The sequence below is a fragment of the Arachis stenosperma genome, chromosome 9, assembly GCF_014773155.1.
Source record: "Arachis stenosperma cultivar V10309 chromosome 9, arast.V10309.gnm1.PFL2, whole genome shotgun sequence".
In the NCBI taxonomy this organism is placed as follows: Eukaryota; Viridiplantae; Streptophyta; class Magnoliopsida; order Fabales; family Fabaceae; genus Arachis; species Arachis stenosperma.
In genome coordinates this window covers 17533759-17554228 of record NC_080385.1, presented here as the reverse complement: position 1 = coordinate 17554228, position 20470 = coordinate 17533759, and the positions used below count along the sequence as shown (strand labels likewise).

General features: G+C 30.8%; 2 protein-coding genes across 2 annotated transcripts; both read left to right on the top strand.

The window, feature by feature from the left end:
- The first annotated feature begins 2043 nt into the window (after positions 1–2043).
- On the top strand, positions 2044–10500 carry LOC130947802 (transcription initiation factor TFIID subunit 12b). Its single transcript, XM_057876514.1, has 9 exons — positions 2044–2914; positions 3691–3900; positions 5249–5824; positions 5940–6014; positions 6308–6386; positions 8021–8085; positions 8189–8224; positions 8330–8565; positions 10035–10500. The coding sequence occupies exons 1-8, from the start codon at positions 2225–2227 to the stop codon at positions 8510–8512; spliced, it is 1914 nt and encodes a 637-aa protein (XP_057732497.1). The 5' UTR covers positions 2044–2224; the 3' UTR covers positions 8513–8565; positions 10035–10500.
- Positions 10501–13566: 3066 nt separating this feature from the next.
- On the top strand, positions 13567–16852 carry LOC130951684 (transcription factor MYB1-like). Its single transcript, XM_057880387.1, has 3 exons — positions 13567–13796; positions 14592–14721; positions 16197–16852. Exons 1-3 carry the CDS (start codon positions 13667–13669, stop codon positions 16741–16743), a joined length of 807 nt encoding a protein of 268 aa, XP_057736370.1. The 5' UTR covers positions 13567–13666; the 3' UTR covers positions 16744–16852.
- The last annotated feature ends 3618 nt before the right edge of the window (positions 16853–20470 follow it).

Below are 20470 nucleotides of genomic sequence, written 5' to 3'. Positions count from 1 at the left end.
TCAAAGAATATAATGTGATTCCTTCTACAAGTCTTACACATTTTGAGCAGGTCTTTATCAGTCTCCAACTTCCTCAGCCCACTCTCAAGCGACAGCCAAGGAACCTTCCACCAACATATGTCTCCCCTAGCATATCCCAGTTCCTTATAGTATCCTTTAACAAAAAACACATCAAGCGTATCCCCATCAACCCCCATCAATCCCCATCAACACTTCTGTATTATCTGGTTCATAGATTCTACTTTCTTTCTCATCATTTTTAAAATTTCCACCATGATGAAATATGAATGTCATTGGAGGACCCTCCATCTAAGACTTGCAAGGCCTTTAAACCTTATAAAAAAAAGTAAAATAGAACATGAAAAACACTAAATCATCACCAACACAGCAACTAAACCAGTAACCATTACTCCATTAACACAAAAAATAGTTATCATTTTTCTAAGCAAAAAAAAAAAATAGTCTTTCCTCAGTTATGCATTTAGCCGATCATAAACCAAATCCTGGGATGAAACCCTAGACTCTATGCACTAACAGATTCTTAACGATGACTCAATCATATAATGCGGAAACTAGGGGTTTACATAGTGTTACCAATTTTTTTCACAAGATACAAAAAACTTTACCTCTCACTTCGAACGCAGAAACAATGTTGTGTACTTGCCTTCAAGTTTCCCACCAAGCTCCAGAGCAGACGCACGAACAATGCTCCACGACTACTCTAACAGTTGCGGACAATAGGGCGGTCTTCTTCGTCTTCGTGGTGGTTGCTTACGGGTCAGAGAAACAGAGAGTCACGGTGAGAATGAAGAACAAGTGAGGTTAGACATCAAAGACTAAGTATAAAACGTTACACTCTACCCTCAAAACGCACGCGTTTCACTACCACACTCTCAAGTTGCCAAACGACGTCGTTTGGTTAGGGTGGGCTGCCAGCTCACATTCCACGTCAGCAGATTTCTAACGGCGACGTCACTTGGTTAACGGAAGAACGAACGTGATTTAAAATAATTCTTTCAGGGACTAATTTGATTAAAAAATTATTCGGGGACAAAAATGAAGATCGCGTAATCTTTGAGGGACGAATTTGAGTATTAACCCTTATAATAACTCATAGGATACTTGCTACCTTATTCGAGAGGCAGAGCAAAGAGGCAAATGATTAGGATTGGTAAGGGTGGCATTGTTCTTAAACTTAAGAGAAAAAATCAGGAGCATCATTGAGATTCTCTTGATCAAGTGGCGTCAATGAAATGGCCAGTAGTTGGAGAAGACATAACCTAAAAATAAATAAATAAATAAAGCATCCCAAACTCCAAAAAAAAAAATAATCTTTTGATAAAATTGAAACATAATAATCAAAAGAATCGCTGAAAAAATTTAAAAAGAAAGAAAAAACGGAATAACCTAAAAATTAGGAACAAGCAGTGCGTTGGACTAATGTCAGGAGTATAGTGATGCATGGTAATGCAGAACGAGAAGATGGAGATGTAGAAGCGAAAATGATCGGATTTATGCACATTTCACATATACACAAAAACTGTGAGACCCTACGTTTCTAGTCATTTTGCATATCAACACAAATGATAAATCACTGGAGGGTGTAGCGGTTTAACGTTCAAATATTTTATTTTAGTCATTTGTCTATAAAATATGTTTGTCTTTAAAATTTGTTAAAGATTTTAAAAATATTCATAAATTTTATTTTATTTTTGAAATTTTTGATTTGTATTAAATATATTTTTAATAATTAAATTTTCAAAAAATTTAAAACCAATCCAGTAATAATACATGATAACTATATCTAATTTATTTATAATAAAAATTATTTTTGTAAAATTATTACTAAACTTTTTTATTTTTTAAAAAATTAATCATAAAAAATATCTTTAACATAAATAAAAAATGTTTAAGAAAAATTTAAAAGTAAAAAAAAAGGGTATATTTGACCCTTTAATCAGGTACTTTTTGAGAGGAAAAAAAAGGGAAAGAAAATTTATATAAGATGATCCCACCCGACGAAAGCATCGCGGTTCGCAGAGAAGGCGTAAAATCTTTTTCTCCCTGACGTGTACGATCGTGATTCAACAATTAACTCCGTCCTTCGTCTTCTTCCTCTTGCGATTCACTCAACCTCTCCGCCCAATTTGGCCATGTCCGCATCGCCGTGGAATTCATAGACTCACTCTCTGCTCTCCAATTCCACTAAGCAATTCTTCTACAAATGGCTGAAACTCCAAACGCCTCAACGTCCTCACCAAAACCCTCTACCATGGACCCTCAATCCCAGCCTTCCCAAAATCCAAACCCAAACCCAAACCCAAACCCAATCCCTAATTCAAATCCCAACCCTTCAATGTCAGCGCAATCGCCTTCGATCTCAAACTTCTCTCAACAACAATCCCCTTCAATTCACAATATCTCTTCCCCTTCTCTCCCCCCTCTCCCCCAAGACCCTCAGCAATCACAGCAACAGCAACCACAACAGCAGCAGCAGCAACAGCTTCAGCAACAATCACAGCAACAGCAACAAACGCAACAGCAGCAACAACAGCAGCAGCAACAGTCGCTTGTGATGCAGCAGTCTCAGGGGATGACCATGAACCCTATGTCCCAATTCCAACTCCAGCAGACCCTCCAGCGGTCCCCTTCGATGACGCGGGTCAATCAAATGCAGTCTCAGCAGCAGCAGCAGCAGCTTGGCGTTATGCGGCAGCAGGCTGGGTTGTACGGCGGCCAAATGAATTTCGGCGGTTCTGCTTCGGCGGCAGCTCAGCTGCAGAATCAGCAGCAGCAGCAGCAACAACAGCAGTTGGGAGGGTCGAGTCTTTCGCGCTCGGCTCTGATGGGGCAGAGTGGGCACTTCCCTATGTTGTCTAGTGCTGGAGCAGCGCAGTTTAACTTGTTGTCCTCGGTAATCATGAGTTGCTTTTATAGTCATTGTTTTTCTTTTGTTATTGTTTGGCTTTCACTATGAATTGTTTTCTTTTATTGCTTAGTTATAGGATTGGATTGGTAATATGTAAGATTCCGTATTTCGGGTGGTGAAATGTCAAGGAAAAAATAAGTTGAGTGTTGTCGTGATGAAGATGTTGCGAGGTAAGATTGTATTAGGAATAAAATCATTAGGGAGGAAGTGGTGGTAGCACACTCTCAACCTAGAATGGTTTGGACAAATGTTGAGAAAGCCTATAAAAGGCTAGAAACCTCGTTAAGGAGAGTGGACTTGATAAAAGTTGTTCAACAGTTAATGGTGTAGGCAGACCTAAACCATATGGGAAGCTATAGAAATATACATAGAATTTAGTTGTCTAAGCATAGACATGATTTATGAGAGGACATTCTGATCTTGTTTGAACCATGTACATGACCCTTCCTAGTGGAACATGATTTAGTAAAATTATGCTTTGCTGATGGATGCTAGACAGAGGAGTTCTTGGGTGACAATGATCACTTGCATTATTGGTTATAATTCATGATTGTTCCATTCTAGCAGAAAATGTAACATTTTCATGATTATTGTCATAGTCTTGGCTTGGAGAAGATAGATGATTTCAGGAGACGCACTCTTTTTACTTCTATACATTTGCTTTTGACTGGAGTTTTTTAAATTGTTGAATGACATTACTCGCAGATGCTGTTGTTTATTCAGAATGTTTTCTTTAGTAAGTAATTCTGAATTTGCTGCAGCCAAGGCAGAAGGGTGGGCTAGTCCAGGGATCACAATTCTCATCAGCTAATTCTGCTGGACAGCCACATCAAGGAATGCAAGCAATGGGGATGATGGGGACGCCAAATCTCAGCTCGCAACTAAGAGCTGCTAATGGAGCCATGGCATATGCTCAGCAATTGCGAATAAGTCAAAGCCAGATGAGGCAGAATTCACTTAGCTCTCAGCAGGTATAATCTATCCTTCTATCGTTTACATACATTTTGGCTTCAAATATTCCAATTTTAGCTTTATAAGATATTTTATTGCACCCTTATTTTGATTATATTTTAAATGTCCTTCTGGTCAAATTTGTGTAGCATTTTTGACATTTCAAGCTTTAATAATGATCTTTTCAAGTTATTTTTTCAAATTATTTAAATTTGTGTAGCATTTTTTATATTTCATGATTTAAATAACTTGCTTCAGTTTTGCACTCTTCTTTCTTATGCATTATCGGTTGGATTTGCGGACCTCAAGAAGTATAATTCAATTTATGAGTAGAGTGGTTGTCCTATTTTTATCTTTCTTGTTCATTGTGTCATGCTAACCGATAATGGACAGAGTTTAAACACACTGTAATATTATGTTAAAATCTCGTATTTTATCTTTCTCATGGGAGTGTTACCTGTGATTCACTTTCATTATCATAAGAACACACAACAATGTAGAAGAATTTGGGTGATGTGGAGACAGTGGAGATTAACAAATGAATTGTGAAAATTGAATTGACATACTATTATTCTGGTGTTACCATTATCTTTTTTGTTGTGATGTGTGCATTTAAGTTATGGCAATGGCAGCACGCATTGACTGTATTTCGTCACTCTCTCTTGCAACCCGAACTCTTATCTTTATTTGCCACCACTCCTCACTGTTTCAGTAATTACCAGTAAATTGGTTTCAGGTTGATGGTTTCATCCCTGAAACATTCAGCTATTGTTATGTTCACTAAGGAACCTCTAGCTATTGTATTTTATTTATTGAATCTCTTCAATGCCTTATTCTTCAACTTTAGTCCACTTATAGAGGTTGGGTTCATTTATTGGCTAAATTCTGCAATTTTAGATCTGTAACCAAACCCCTAGATGAAAGGAAATAATGTAAAAGAAGAGAACTGAAACTGTCATGCAAGATCATTGACACTTAAGTTTCTTTTCTAAGTCAAGCCTTCCGGAAGGATCTTTTTTGTTTTCTCTTCTTGGATTTTCCTAATAAATATTAATTGCCCCAAAGTAAAATTATTTCCAAATATATTGGTGGTTGATGAAATGTGTTCACATAATACAGTAAATGTACTAACTATTATGGCTTGTGTTTCTAGTCCAAAATGTAAATGTGCATTTTTACAGTTGAATATTGATAGAAAAAGGAATTTCATGTTAATTTTTTGTTGTGATGCAAAATTTACAGAAAAAAAATATTAATTGGATGTGCTTAAACTGCAAACAGGTTCATTTTCTGGACGTAAAGAATCACTCTCATGTGTATGCAAGTGTATAATAAGTATGTAACATTAATAATCCCCTTGACTTGCAGGTTCAAGGCTTACGGTCGTCGTCATCCTTGGCCTTTATGAATTCCCCGTTATCTGGCTTGTCTCAGAATGGACAGCCTGCAATGATTAATTCTTTAACACAGCAACAGTGGTTTAAGCAAATGCCTGCAATGTCAGGTCCTGGCTCACCATTGCGTCTTCAACAGCAGAGGCAGCAACAACTGGCTTCACCTGCGGCTCAACTGCAACAAAGTATGACCTTGAATCCACATCAATTGTCCCAGTTAATGCAGCAACAAAAACCAATGGGGCAGCCTCAGCTGCAGCAACAGCAACTGCAACAGCAGCAGCAGCCACCCCAGCAGCAGCAACAGCAACAACTTCTACAGCAGCAGCAGCAACAACCGTCTCAACTTCAAGCATCTGTTCATCATCATCAGCAGCAGCAGTCTCCAAGGATGTCAGGACCCATGGGCCAAAAGTCACTTAGTCTTACAGGATCACAGCCAGATGCTACTGCATCTGGCGCAACTACCCCAGGGGGAAGCTCAAGCCAAGGAACTGAAGCGACAAACCAACTCCTTGGAAAAAGAAAGATACAGGAGTTAGTTGCACAGGTTGTTGTTGTTATCATTATTATTATTATTATTATTATTATTATTATTATTTGCTTTTTCCTATATCTTTGTTTGTTGACAATATTTTTATCCATGATCTGCTGTCATCATACAGGTTGATCCACAGTGTAAGCTGGACCCTGAAGTTATAGACCTTTTTTTAGAGCTTGCTGATGACTTCATTGATGCAGTAAGGATTGTAACATGTCTGATTTCTTTGAAATTATTTGTAGTGAAGGACTTACTTTTTTTGGTCACTAAGAATACCTCTTAATTGAATGAAAGAGAAAAAGGAGAGAGAGAGAGAAAGGGGGGGGGGGGGGAGGGGAATGTCATACAGGGGGGATCAAAGTTTGTTGCCGCTTCTTTTTGCTACTACAGTGTATGCATGACTCATTGAGATTATACTACTTGACTTGTTCTAGATTGATTGTGCTTATCAATGTTCTGGAGAATTGTAAACTTAACTTTTCTTATATACAGGCGACAACACATGGTTGCATGTTGGCAAAACACAGAAAGTCATCCACTTTGGAGTCCAAGGATTTATTGCTACACCTAGGTATTTTGTGACTGTAACTATAGTTTAATTTTGATCCACCTTGCAAAAATCAAGAAATAACTATTCCGTTATTCAAACATTAATTAATTGAATTTTGACTGAACACTTTTTATTTCACAAAATTTACAGCAACATGCCTTTTGCTTCAGTGATTATGATAGGAACCTGGTATTTAGGCCTAAGGGAGATTGAATTCCTGTGGGGAATCCAGCTCTAGACACAAGTAACAAAATAGAAAAGAATAGCCTGGGCACTTAAAAGACGCCCTTCACTGCTTCATCATCCATTGTTGGTTTTCCTCACTCTTACACAGAAATAGCCTGTGTGCATGCAAATTTTTTAGTTGCAAGAGTAACCCTTCAACTGCTTTTGATTCTCATCTCAGCAATTACCCTTCATATATGCTTGACTTGAATCCTTTTCTTCCTTCTTTTCCATGAGTCCTTTCATTGACCAATGCTTCTTCTTACCTACTTGCCTACAGATTGTAATTACACTTTCATATCTCATGTTTCTTCTTTTATCCATAACTTTCTCAGTTAGCCGAGTGATGAATTATTAACCTGAAACTAATGCTGTAGTACCTTTCTATTGATTTTATAGATTTCTTTTCCCAATAGGAATTTACTTTCATACTCTGCGGGGTCTGCATTTATGCAGTGAACAATCATAACTAGTAAATTATTATTATTATTATTATTATTAGTAGTAGTAGGTTTAATTACTTTGTTAGTCTTTATAGTTTTACCAAATTTGCAATTAAAGTCCTATATTTTTTTTCTTTTTCAATTGGGTTCCTACACTTCTTTTAATTTTGTAATAAGTCATTTTCATGTCAAAAAATTAAAATTAATGAAATATTTCTCCCAAAAAACATGCAGTCAAAGATCTAATTAGGTTTTTAATTGTGGATACCTTCAATTTGCGAAAAAATATTAGTTAATTCTAACATTTTTTATACTAGGAATGACCTAATTAATAAATTAAATGCAGTGTAAGAATCCAATTGAAAGGAAAAAAATATAGGACCTAATTGCAAATTTGGTGAAACTATAGGAACTAATAGAGTAATTAAACATTATTATTATTATTATTATTATTATTATTTGTCATTTGAGAGGTTACTAGACAATGTTACTATGACTATTAAGCTTTATCTCACTAATTGGCATCAATTATTATGAATCAAAGTATCAAAAAAATGTAAAGCATTTTGTCCAAACTAGTTAAGTTGTAGAAAATTTTTGCTATCATTGAGTCCCACTTGAGGATTTCATTTTTCAACATTGTCTTCCATGACCCAGCTTTATGTAACGCATATATCTGAAGCTTGTGTTATGAATAAGAGATCATGGATTGCCCTCAAGTGAAGTAAAAGTTTTGATAAAAAAAATATCATTAATACGGATAGAAGAATAATTCTAGGAAAAGCAGGATAAGAGATCCTCTGTACAATAGCAGAAAACAAACAAAAGAAGAGCTATCTATGTAGCATTTCTTTCCAATCTCTCATCATGTTTGAGAGGAAAAGTCCTCTAATAATGCTAGGACTTAAATTATTATCATATTTATTTTTATGAAAAGAGTTAGATATCAGAGCTGTTGATTGACTTTGTTTTTTATTCCCTGTTCAGAGAAAAATTGGGATTTGAAGATACCAGGATATTCAAGTGAAGATAAAAAGAATCAAGGCAAACCTGTAAGCAATAGTTTTTCCTCCTTCTGTACCTCCTCTCTCCAGAACTAGAAAATCAATGTCTTATTATAATTGGGTTCTGATTTGCAATGCTTTGAACCTGCAGCTACAAAATGACCTACACAAGAGGCGCTTGGATATGGTAAAGTTGAATTATTTATGTATAATGATCGATCTCTATACTTCTTTACCATTGGACACTAACATAATTGATGTCTTTCATGCATGTTAATCCTCCAACAATCAGATTCGTTCATTGATGGAATCATCACATGCCGAACCAAGTATGAACAATTCTAAAGACATAAGTAGACAGGGCATTCCTAACCCTGTTGGTGGCCACCACCTAATAAGGCCCCTGGGTTCAGAGCAATTGCTTTCTCATTCAACTAGCTCTCAAATGCTACAGCAAATAACAAGGTTTCAATAGTGATGATCGTAGTTCTTGGCTTCAAGCTGTTTGTTTTAACGGCCTCTATATTGGTAAGATGCATTCTTTATTACATATTTTTATCAATTTCAAAGTAGTTTGTCGGCATCATGATGAGTGTTGTTTAGAGGATTTCATGTTAAATATTCATAATCCAAACATTAGTTAGGATAGATTTTCCTTTTTAGATATTTTAGTGTGTAGACATCTGATGTATTCAGATGTTGTTATCAAGAGCTAGGGTTCTCCTTGTCTAACCTTGGCGCCATTGTCTGGCCAAGGTTTCTTTTCTTCCTATCTTGTCAAGTTGCCATCCTCAGGCTAGACCGACTGACTCTCCATCTTTTCTTGATTTTAGTGACTAAAAGTAAATGAGAATGACAAATCTTATAAAGAGATTTGCTATATGTACCACTCTTGAATACATCAAGAGGCAAGAGTGGTACACCTTCTTTTAGTAATACAAGCTATTAAAAGCCTTTTTAATGTTAAGAAAATAAGTTTTTAATACCAAAAAAAGGTGGAGTACATGTATCATTTCTCTAAAATATCCTATAGTTTAAGTTTAGATTAAATTCTGTAACATAATGCCTACATGATAAATAAAATTAGTATTATACCATATATTTATATTAATAGGTATTGTTATATTAATTATGACATTTATCAATTTAACAAATTTGAATACTAAATTATAATTATATATGTAGTCTTATGAGATTTTTATACTAACTTTTCAAGTTATTATACAATTATATGTATAAACATCAAAACATCAACAATAGTAAGAAACAGGAAAAGTATACTTTTTACCCTCAAAGTTTGAGGTTGGTTTCAATTTTATTTGAGTTTCATTTCGTTTCGATTTTACTCTTCACGTTCTATTTTGTTTCAATTTTACCCTTTCCTTAAATGTTTTTATGTTCAAAGATTAGTCAAAATTTTCGTTTTACCACTTTGCCTCCTTCTCTATTGATTCATCATCATCTCCATCATCTCTTATCTTATCCAAACCCCATCACCACCATCAAACCCAATATCATTCCTTTCCTTTCTTCCTCACCAGTCACCACCAACAACCACCATCTTCAAATTTGAGAGTATTTTATCTCCCATGTTTATAATACAAAAATATCAATTAGGAATATGGAAATATTTGTCAATATCAATTAGGAGAACTTATCTCCGTATTAGGTATATTGTAAATTTGTAATTAGGTGTAAATCTTTGCTTCAAGTATAGAAGGTTCAGACGCTGAGGAGTTTTTAGCTTGTGCAACACGTCAAAATGTATATCCAGTATAAAATACTTTTTCTAGTCTCTATTATTGATCCAAGTTTCATAAGTGCTAATTCAATATAAGGACTCTCTTCCCAATAATTAAAGGGTCATTACAACACTTTTAAATTGAAGATAATTGAAATCTCCTGCTTGCTTTATTTGAATTGTTTTTTAACTGCACTATGCTGAGCTGTTGGTCCCAACTCTTCTCACGATTTGGTAATTTCTTTTGTTGATTCAGGTTGGAAGAGTTTGCTTGCTGTAACAGATTAGCTTACAAGGGAATTGTAATTATTCAGTTTTTAGGTATGAATTAGGTGTTAAAGGATCCCCAGTAACTGGCAACATCCTCTTCCATCTCCTCAATAGTCTTCCCCTTTTATCTTTTTTCCACTGTTTGAGCCAATTTTATTATGGATTTGTATTGTTGCCTGCCTAGTTCAGTTGTAATTTAAGCATGCTTTATTGATTGGATTTACTTTTTATTTATTTCTGATTAATCAATTAATTAATATGCAAAACTGGTGTAAAGATCTCAAGTTCTAAATCTGGTGCAAAGCTACCAAGAAGCGGCTTAGGATCTTAAGTTAGTATTTACATCATTTTTTTGGTACAATTTAAGTTTCATAATTCCCTTTTTTAATTATTAAAAGCATATGATGGAAAGAGACAGATGGAGAATGTAATGGATTTCACTTTCTATATGAAAAAAAGAGGTGTATATTTGATTTGTTAAAAAAAGGTGGTTCAAGGTAGTCTTTTTTCTATTTTTTTTTTCCTTTCACCAAAATGTTTAGACCTGTAAATAAAGACTAGATATTTAACGCTTCTGAGTTTCTACTCAATGCTAATTCGTATGGGCATGCAGGTTTTGATTGCTAAACGATGTTATTTTATTGATTGACTAACATGTCCCAACTCCCAGAACAACGTTGTTCTAATAAAGTACCACAGTGGTACTTAACCGTTTATATCAACTTTTGTTAATTATATAATTATAAACAAATAGTATAACACAAGTCTTTTGTTGTTTTTTCTACTTCAAATTCTCAATTATATTTGTATTTGTATTATTATTGAATTTAAGAATAAGATAATTTAAAAAATTGAATTACTCATATTATTAACCATTAAAATTAGAACTTTTGGTCCTATTACACAAGTATTAGAAGACATTATTACATAAAACTTTTAGTTTTACGATTTTACCATAATTTTTAGCTACAATAATTGCATAGATATGGTTCAGAATAAAGCTTTTCTTGAAAGGGCAATGATATTTTGTCATGCATATAGCGTCACCTTTTTTTTTTCTTTATAAAAAAGAAAAGAAAATAGAGAGCACCAAGGAATCTTTTGTACTACGAGTTAATAGTCAAAATTGTCTCAGAAAAAAATTTCGATTTCCATTTTCGTCCCCAAAGAATAAATTAATTAAATTCGTCTCCGAAAGATAATAGATCTAGTCACATTAGTTCTTTCGTCATCTCTTCCATTAGTCTTTCCATCATCTCCTTCTATGGTAAAATTCTCTGAGACATTCTATTAAACATCTTATATGCTTCATGCTTAATCAATTAGACCTTATCCAATGGTAAAATTCCAAAACTTCAGGCAGAGAAGAGTTTTTTGCATATGCTTTGAACATGATGTGGTAAAGTATATTAAACTTGTCGTGGTCATCGACAGTGTCAAAGGCATATGAGACTTTGGAGATGCTATCGAGCCTGTAGAACAAGTGCTAGTGGTGGAAGCCGTTTTTGAGAACAAGGAGAAGGAATTGGCGAAGCTCGGTGAGAGAGTTACAGATCTCTAGGAAAACCGAAGAAACCGCTTAGACAGAGAACAAGCATCGGAATAAATGATGCGAAGTGCAACACGATATCCGAAGAGGCACAATGGAATCTTGAACACTGTGGTGATGAAGGCTAGCAGATAGTGCTGCAGTGGCTATGGAGTTTCAAAGAAAAACGATATTCATGGGTATTCAGGCAAGAGTTGGTGACTATGGAGTTTCAGTGCTGAGGAAGAGAATCAGCAAAAAAGATGACTAATGGATGAGGTTTTTGGGGTGGTGGGTCAGGTTTAGGCATTTGTTGGGTTAGCTTACGAAAAAGTAACGTCATTTTATGTGTTAAAATGTAATTTAATGTTCTATGTTATTTTTTATTAGTGCTGTTAATAAGTAAAATGACTAAAAGACTAATGTGACCAGTAGGAGTGGCAAAACGGGCCGGCCGTCCCAACCCACCCTGCCCCATAAACAGGACGGGCCGGCTCACTCCGTCAACTAAAATGGGCTCAAAATGTTAGCTCATTCTGCTTTATGGCGGATTGGTGGATCGGCGGATTACTCCACTTGACTCTTTTTTTTTGAAAAATAAAATTTATTAAAATTAACTAAAAAATAATAATTAAAAAATCAAATACAAATAAAAAATAGTCAAATTATAATATAATTTTTTACTATTTTTTTTAATTTTTAACTTCAATAAAATTGTTCCAAATAATATTTGCCAATAAAACTATCTTTATTTTATAAAACAAGTCACATAATTCGAACAAATATACGAAATTGTAAAATAAAATAAATAAAATTAATGACTAAAAGAAGAATAAAAACAAAAAAAGTGTCTAAAAATTCTATAATTAATTTTATAATAGTAATTACTCTTTTATTTAATAAAAAAATAAAAATCTTTAGCCCGGCGGACCGACCCGTCCCGCCAAAATCCGTCAATTTGGCAAATTTTTTGAATTTAGCAGGCTCCAAATCCTAGCTCGATTCGCCCTTTTAAATGAATTGGTCCGACAGATTCAACCCGTTTTACCACCCCTAGTGACTAGATTTATTATCTTTCAAAAACAAGACAAAAATAAAGATCAAAATATCTTTCATAAACTATTTTGTACCACACACAATACTTTAACACAAAATGTTTTAATCAAATTAAATAACTTCCTAAAACTGATAATACGTAACTAGAATTAGTGTAAGATTGTCAGCCTTAAACAGTACTGTGACTCGATACGGCAAAGGATAGAGAAGCATTCATCAATCTATTTAAGGGCAAAAATTTAATGAGTTATATATAGAGATGTACTCATCAATCCTTTAGAAAATCAATCCAAAATAATTTAAAATTATTTTATTTTACATTTTAATTATTATTTATTTTATTTTATATTTTTTAGTTATTGTTATAATAATTAAATAAAATTATTTTAATTAGGATAAAACACATTTTTTGTCTTTGAAGTTTGTTAAAAATTTTAAAAATACTCTTAAGTTTTATTTTGTTTTAAATGTTTAGGACTAATTCAATAATAATACATGACAACTATCTTCGATTTGCTTGCATTAATAGTTATTTTTGTAAAATTGTTTTCTGAATTGGTCTTTAAGTTTCTTTGAAAAATTAGTCGTTAGAGGTTGTATATTTGGTACAAATCGAAAATTTTTTAGACAAAATTGAAATAAAATAAAACTTAAGAGTGTTTTTAAAATTTTTAACAAATTTTAAGAACAAAAAATATAATTTATCCTTTTAAATATTATCTCTTGTTAAAAAAAACTAATCATATTAGATGTATACAAAATCAGTTATTAGAATAAAATATATATTAAAATATAAAATACACATTAAAAATGAGTTAAATTTTATATATATTTATACATAAATATATGGCAACCGATTTTAATAAATAAATAATATTTTTTATATTAACTATAAAAGTTACCAAGGGGTAGGTGTAAGATGAGGTGTTTTGGTGCATAAGGTAAGAGATATATATAGGAATGGAGGTATGTGAAGATAGAGGAACATAGAAGATGATGAGAGAAGGAGGAGAAAGAAGAGAAAGAAATTAAAGATGGGCAGACGTCCTTGCTGCTCGAAAGAGATGAACAAAGGTGCTTGGTCAAGAGATGAAGATCAAACCCTCTCCAAATATGTTGCCATTCATGGTGAAGGAAAATGGCAAAAGGTTGCCCAAAATGCCGGTAACTTTTTTATATACTTGCTTCACTCAGTTTTTTTTTAATATATATTTAATTATATATTTTTTCCACTTAAATTCCTTTGATCTATGTATACTTTAGCTTATGCTAATGTTGATTGTACAACTCTTTCTTTTTTTTTTTTTCTTTTTTTAAGCTTTAGATATTCTCTTTGAAATTTTTTCCCATTTTAATTTTTCCTTTCCTTTCTTCCCTTATTGTTATTTGTTCCCTACTGGTTTGTTAACAGTAACGGGAACTGTACTTGTGAATTATATGATGTACGTGATTATTCGTTTGGTTGATTAACTTGATTCTTAATAACTATGTAAGTAATAAACATTTCCATTTTTGTTAATTTATTTGTCAATCATCAGATAGTTACTTAGTTGATTCTATGGGAGAACTTTAACTCAATTTTGCTTGTGTGTCTATGTTATGTTTATGACTTTATGTACACTACAGTAATTAATAGATTTAATTATTTTGTTGGTCTTTATAATTTTATTATTATTTTTTATATTTTTTATTTAATTAAATTTTTTTATTATTTTTTATTTTATAATTTAATCTTTATTAATATAAAAAATATTAGAGTTAAATATTAATAAAATATTTTTTTATAAATTAAAAATACTTATAATTAAAAATTTAATTAGATTTTTTATCAATAATATTCTATTAATTTTAATGTTTTTGAGAAATAAATAATTTAATTATAAAATTAATAATAATAATAATAATAATAATAATAATAATAATAATAATATAATAATAATAATAATAATATGTGTGTAGGCTTGAATAGGTGTGGGAAAAGTTGCAGACAGAGATGGTTGAATTATCTGAAGCCAGGCATTAAGAGAGGCGACATCTCTCAGGATGAAGAGGATATGATTATAAGGCTACATCGTCTTCTTGGTAACAGGTCTCTTTTATTTCATTTACAATAATTAGATTTTTTTAATAAATATTTTAAATATTTTATTTTCTTTAGACATAATTTATGTTTTTGCATTTTATTATTTATTTCGTTTATATTGTTAATACTATAAATGAAATAAGACACAAATTTTAAAGTATCATGTGTTATATGAAAATTGACGTAATTTATATATTTTATATATACTCATAATTAATTCGTTTATACTGTAAATAAAATATAAATATTTGTAAATATAAAAATATAATTTTTTAAAATAATAAAATATTAATAATTTAATTTAAATCAATATATTATATTACTCTTTAGATCGAATAGAATATTAGCAAATATTTTAGTTGTATTGTTAAATTAAAAAAATTCAAATATAAAAGCTATTACAAAAGTTGTATTATTTTGTTGCCTCAAAATTCTCTCTTATTACTAACTCTTCGCATTCTCTATTATATTTAAGCAACAAATCTTTCTTTTTTATAATCTATTCAAATTTCTAAACACTAAGATTTTTTTAATTTATTTTTATTATTTAATTAAATTTAAAACTGCCACTATTCTAATTACTAGGTAATTATTTCAAATCCTCATACACTCGAGGTCAAATTAAAATGATTGAAAGTTGAATATTATTTTTACCCATTACAAATTTAAAATAAATTTAAATAAAATTTTTATATACTTTTTTAAATATTAAAAATTTAAATAATTTTTAATTATAATATATATATATATATATATATATATATATATATATATCGTTTGAGATAATTATAAATATATCTTGTTTATAGACAAATAAAATCATTACATATCTCGTTTACAGTCATGTATAATTATTTTTTTTTTTTTGCACGGTAAAAGAAATATGTAACGACACCTAAAAATATAAATAGTATCCAAAATACTTATTTCAATAAATAAAATAATTAAAATATTTATTTAAAAAAAATCCTACAATAAATCCTCTTTTTTTTATCGTCATAATAAATTCAATCATTATATTATTTAAATTTAATAATTTTGTAATTAATTAAAATATTTTATATTATTATTCGATAAAATGTTTTAAATAAATAAAATTTCTTTTAATAATAAATATATCTTTTATATTGTTATTATTATTTGAATCAACCAAGTAATTATCATTAATTTATATATATAATTATAATAATTATTAATGAATATTTTAGTCAATAAATTAAAATATATATCATTAATAATAAAATTAATTTGTGAGTTTTAATTTAAAATATTAATAAATTTAAACTTTTAAAATCATCTAATTAGACCAAGCTGAACACATATCATATTGTAAATTCTTGTCAAATCGTCTAACTATTGTCACCCATAATTTTGACACGGTAGATGAAGAATGAAACAAAACATATCATCACTAATATGTAAATCATCAAATCCCCGATATAATAAAAAAAAATCATAATTTTTAATTTATTAATATACAGATGGGCCTTGATAGCGAAGAGATTGCCGGGACGAACAGACAATGAAATCAAGAATTACTGGAATACCAATCTCTCAAAGAAGCTTCAACAACAACAACAACAATGGCAGCCACCTCCTCCTTCTTCATCTTCTTCCCATAAACACAAAAACAATCTTACTCACAAACATGTACTAGTACCACCCCAAACTCCAATTCCTAGAAGACTCAAAGCTTTTCACTACAACAACAATAATAATAATAATAATAATAACACTTCAATTAGTCCCTGCAGTGATGATAATAATGAAGAAGCTTCTCTCACTGATTTTCTCATTGACATTGATGATAATGATGATGATCAAATGCTGTTAGTTACTGATAATGACGACGATCACCGCCATAACTCGAAGCTGCTCGAAGAACAGAGCAATCCAAGCTCATCATCACTATTATCATCTTCAGATCAATGTAACAACTTGTTAATGTCTGAGAAATTTGACCCTTTGGAGACACTTTTGGATGTGGAGCTAAAAAGGGTGGCTTCATTTCTTGGACTCAAAAATTGATTGGAAAAAGGATTTAATTCTTTTTTTTGGAGTATGGACCAGGACCACCATGCATGGAAAAGGTTAAGTTCGTACGAGAATCATATAAATTATAGCTTAGCTTCTTTAATATGTATGCCAATAATGTAATTAAACGCGTTACTCAACTAAACATCTATTACTTCTTACGTGTATTAATTAAATTATTAATCACGGCTTCTTTTTTATTCTTTTTCTCGTTTTGTTTCTCTCTAATTTTTTTCGGATTTTTTTTGGTGACTTTTTTCGGATTTTTTTAAATAAATAAAAAAATTCATATTTATTATTTTACACTAAAATATAAATATTTACCATTTTATATAATATCTCTTAATTTCGTAGTCAACATGGCGGCAAAATAGAGAGAGAAATTTTAAGTTTCCAATTTCATAGACAGGGCCAATAAAATTGAATCGGTAACAAATAGATTCTTGATATTTTTTATCATTTTAAAAAGTTATATTTTTATTATTTTTTTTTTGGTTAAGTATTGTTTTGGTCCTTAAGGTTGAGGGTCAGAATCAAAATTGTCTCCTATGTAATTTTTTTATTTAAATCGTTCTTGATGTTATATTTAATTTTAAAATCGTCTTTTTAAATAATTTTTTTCTAAATGACAAAAATACTCTTTTTTGCCATTTCATTCTTCTTGTTCTTCTTTCGGGAGAACAAATTTTATTCTTGTTCTTCTTTGTCCAGAAGAAAAAAAATTTTTCATTAACAAACTCAAAACTTTAAATCTTAATACAGTTAACAAAATTCAATTACAAAAATTAAAAATACTCAAATTCATCTCCAATTACAAAAATAAAAAATCTATAATTTAAATTACCAAGAACAATCAAAAAAAGAAAAAAGAACAAAAATAAGAGAGAAACACAAAATTCAAAAACAAAAAATACAACAATTCAGAAATCCAAAAATTCAAAAATAAGAATAAGAACAAAGCCAACAATTAAAATTAAGACATTAAGAATGATAGTGAACAACATCAAAATTTTTAAATCTAACAACAACAACATATTCAGTTTCTTTTTAAAACAAAAAGAATGAAATTTTATCTTATAAAAAGCATGGAGATCGCTGCTATTGCTCTTGGAGATCGCCGTTGTGGTGGAGGTCGTTGTTCGCCGCTGCTGCTCTTGGAGATCACTGCACCATCGAGGTGAAGGTCGTCATTGGTTGCTGCGCTTGAAAGTCGCCGCGCCGTCGGGTGGAGGTCGCCGCACCATTGGGGTAGAGCGCCGTGCCGTCACGGTGGAGGTCGCCGTCGAGGTGAAGTGTGTGTGGCGGTTGTGTGTGAAGAAGAAAGAAGAAAAAGAGCGATGGTTGTGTGTGAAGAAGAATGAGAAGGAGCTGCACTGTGTGTTTTGTATTGTGACGGTGGAGTGAAGAAGATAGGGTTTGAAGTTAGAGAGGTGAGAGAATAGAAGGGTAAAATGGTCAAAAATGACGATTTTAATACCAAATACAACATTAAGGATAATTTTAAATAAAAAATTACGTTGGGGATGGTTTCAATTCTGACCCTCAACGTTAAGAACCAAAACAATACTTATCCCTAATTTTTTTAACATAAAAAATTTTGATAATGATTCTTTCAATGTTAGTGAATTAAAGGATAATTTTTAATAAAATTTTAGAAATCATTTATTATTCTATTTTAAATTTATAAATTTGTAAAATACAAATTTTTTATAATACCAAAACACAACATTTGAATTATTATTTTTATTTGTTTTGATTTTTTAATATTTTATTTAAATTTAAATAAAATATTTTTATTAATATTTATATTTTAAAATTAATAAAAATTAACTTAAAACTTAAAAATAAAAAATATTAATAATCTATTTTTTGTTAGTTCAATTTTGCTAACACTGTATGCGAAATTGAAAACGTATATAAACTTTCTTTCTCAATTTTATAAACATTGACTGGGAAATTTAGTACTATGAAATTAAGAGATATTATGTAAAATGATAAATTTTGTATTTTAGTATAAAATAATAAATATAAAAAATTTTATTTATTTAAAAAGAAATGCCAGGTTTTTTCCCATGATGTTGCTACATATTAATTTTGAACTCGTAAACACTTATGTCAATTTTTTTCCTGTAATGTTAGAAAGATCAATAATCTAATATTATTTAATTTAATTCAATATTTATAATTTTATGTATTTATAATTACATATTTATTACATATAAAATTACTTATTTTTTATAATAATTAGTGAATAAAAAATACAAAAATTTTCATATAAAATAATAAGATAATTTTGAATTGTTTTAAATTCATTTTTTTATCATTTCACTACAAAACAAACGGTAAATAGCGGCAACAATTTAGCAACAGTGGATGAAATCGACGTTATCTATAAGTTTTGCATTAATTGTAGCGGCAAAAGTGTAATCAACAGGTATATCTCCCAATTTAGCGACGGTTTAAGAAAAAATCGAAATAAATCTATCTTTTTTTTTTCTGGACGTGTCTATTCTTTCTATTCTCATATCTTTTACCTTACACGACCAAATGAGTAAACCCTAACTTCCATCATCCTCTCTATCTTCAAAGGCTCAAACTTTCGCATCCTGCCAATTTAAAATTTGTTACCGCTAATTCTGTCACACACACTCTTTTCCATCTTCGAAAAAAGCATTGTTACTGCCAGATTCGAGGTCAACATCGTGCTCTTCTACTTCATCTCTTGCGTCGATTTGCTCGCCATCTTCTCAAGTACAATGATTGATTCAAATACGATGCATTACTGCGCGAGAGTCCAATCACCGTCACTTCCATCCTACGACCTCCGTCGTAGCTACCACTCATCACAGGTTCATATCTATGCTAGCTACTCTCTAACATTTACCACTTATTTTCTTTTCCAAAACCATGCTTCTGCCCTATATCTACTCAGTGCTCATGCCTCCTTCCTTCTGTCCTGCCCCTTTGCTTTTGGTTTGTTCTTTTTTATTTTATTTGTTATGAATTTTTTTGTTCATTTTAGATTGCTGAATCTAGTTATGCTTTTGGTTTCTGCATTAATTTAATTGCTCTACTTCATTAAAGAAGAAGAAAAAGATCAATAGAGGATTTATCTAACATTTTTCATTTAATATCTAAACCAAGTTTTAATTTGTAGTGTTAGAATAATTTTTACAAATGTCTGTGTTCGGATTACGGATTGTAAATGGAGGTTTGTATAAAATTAAGTTTACAAAATTGATTTTAATTAAAAGTGAGTTGGTATTAACGTGATTTATGTTTAGTAATTTTCATTCTAAATGGATTATAGTAAACTAAATATTGTTTGAATTATATTATTTAAAATCACTTTTAGATGAAAAATTACAAAAAAAGACATAAATTTAAATAATTATTTTATGTTATCTTATAATTTTATTTTAGATATCTAAATAAATTTTAATTTTTTTATTACTCTCATCAATATTCTTTACTCTAATAGGATTAATAGAATCATAATACAAAGGAAAAAATATTCTATACAAAAAAATAACGAAAAAACAAAAATTTGTAGCTTCTGATAAACGTGGGTTGAAGAGTAGAATTACTTATATATTAGATGATAAAAAGTTGTCAAACATACAAATGAAGCGTTCAAGAAATTCAAATGCACTTCTTCCTTCTCCTACTCATAATACTGGGTTTATTTTGTCTCTCTTTGGTTGGTTTATGTAAATTAAAA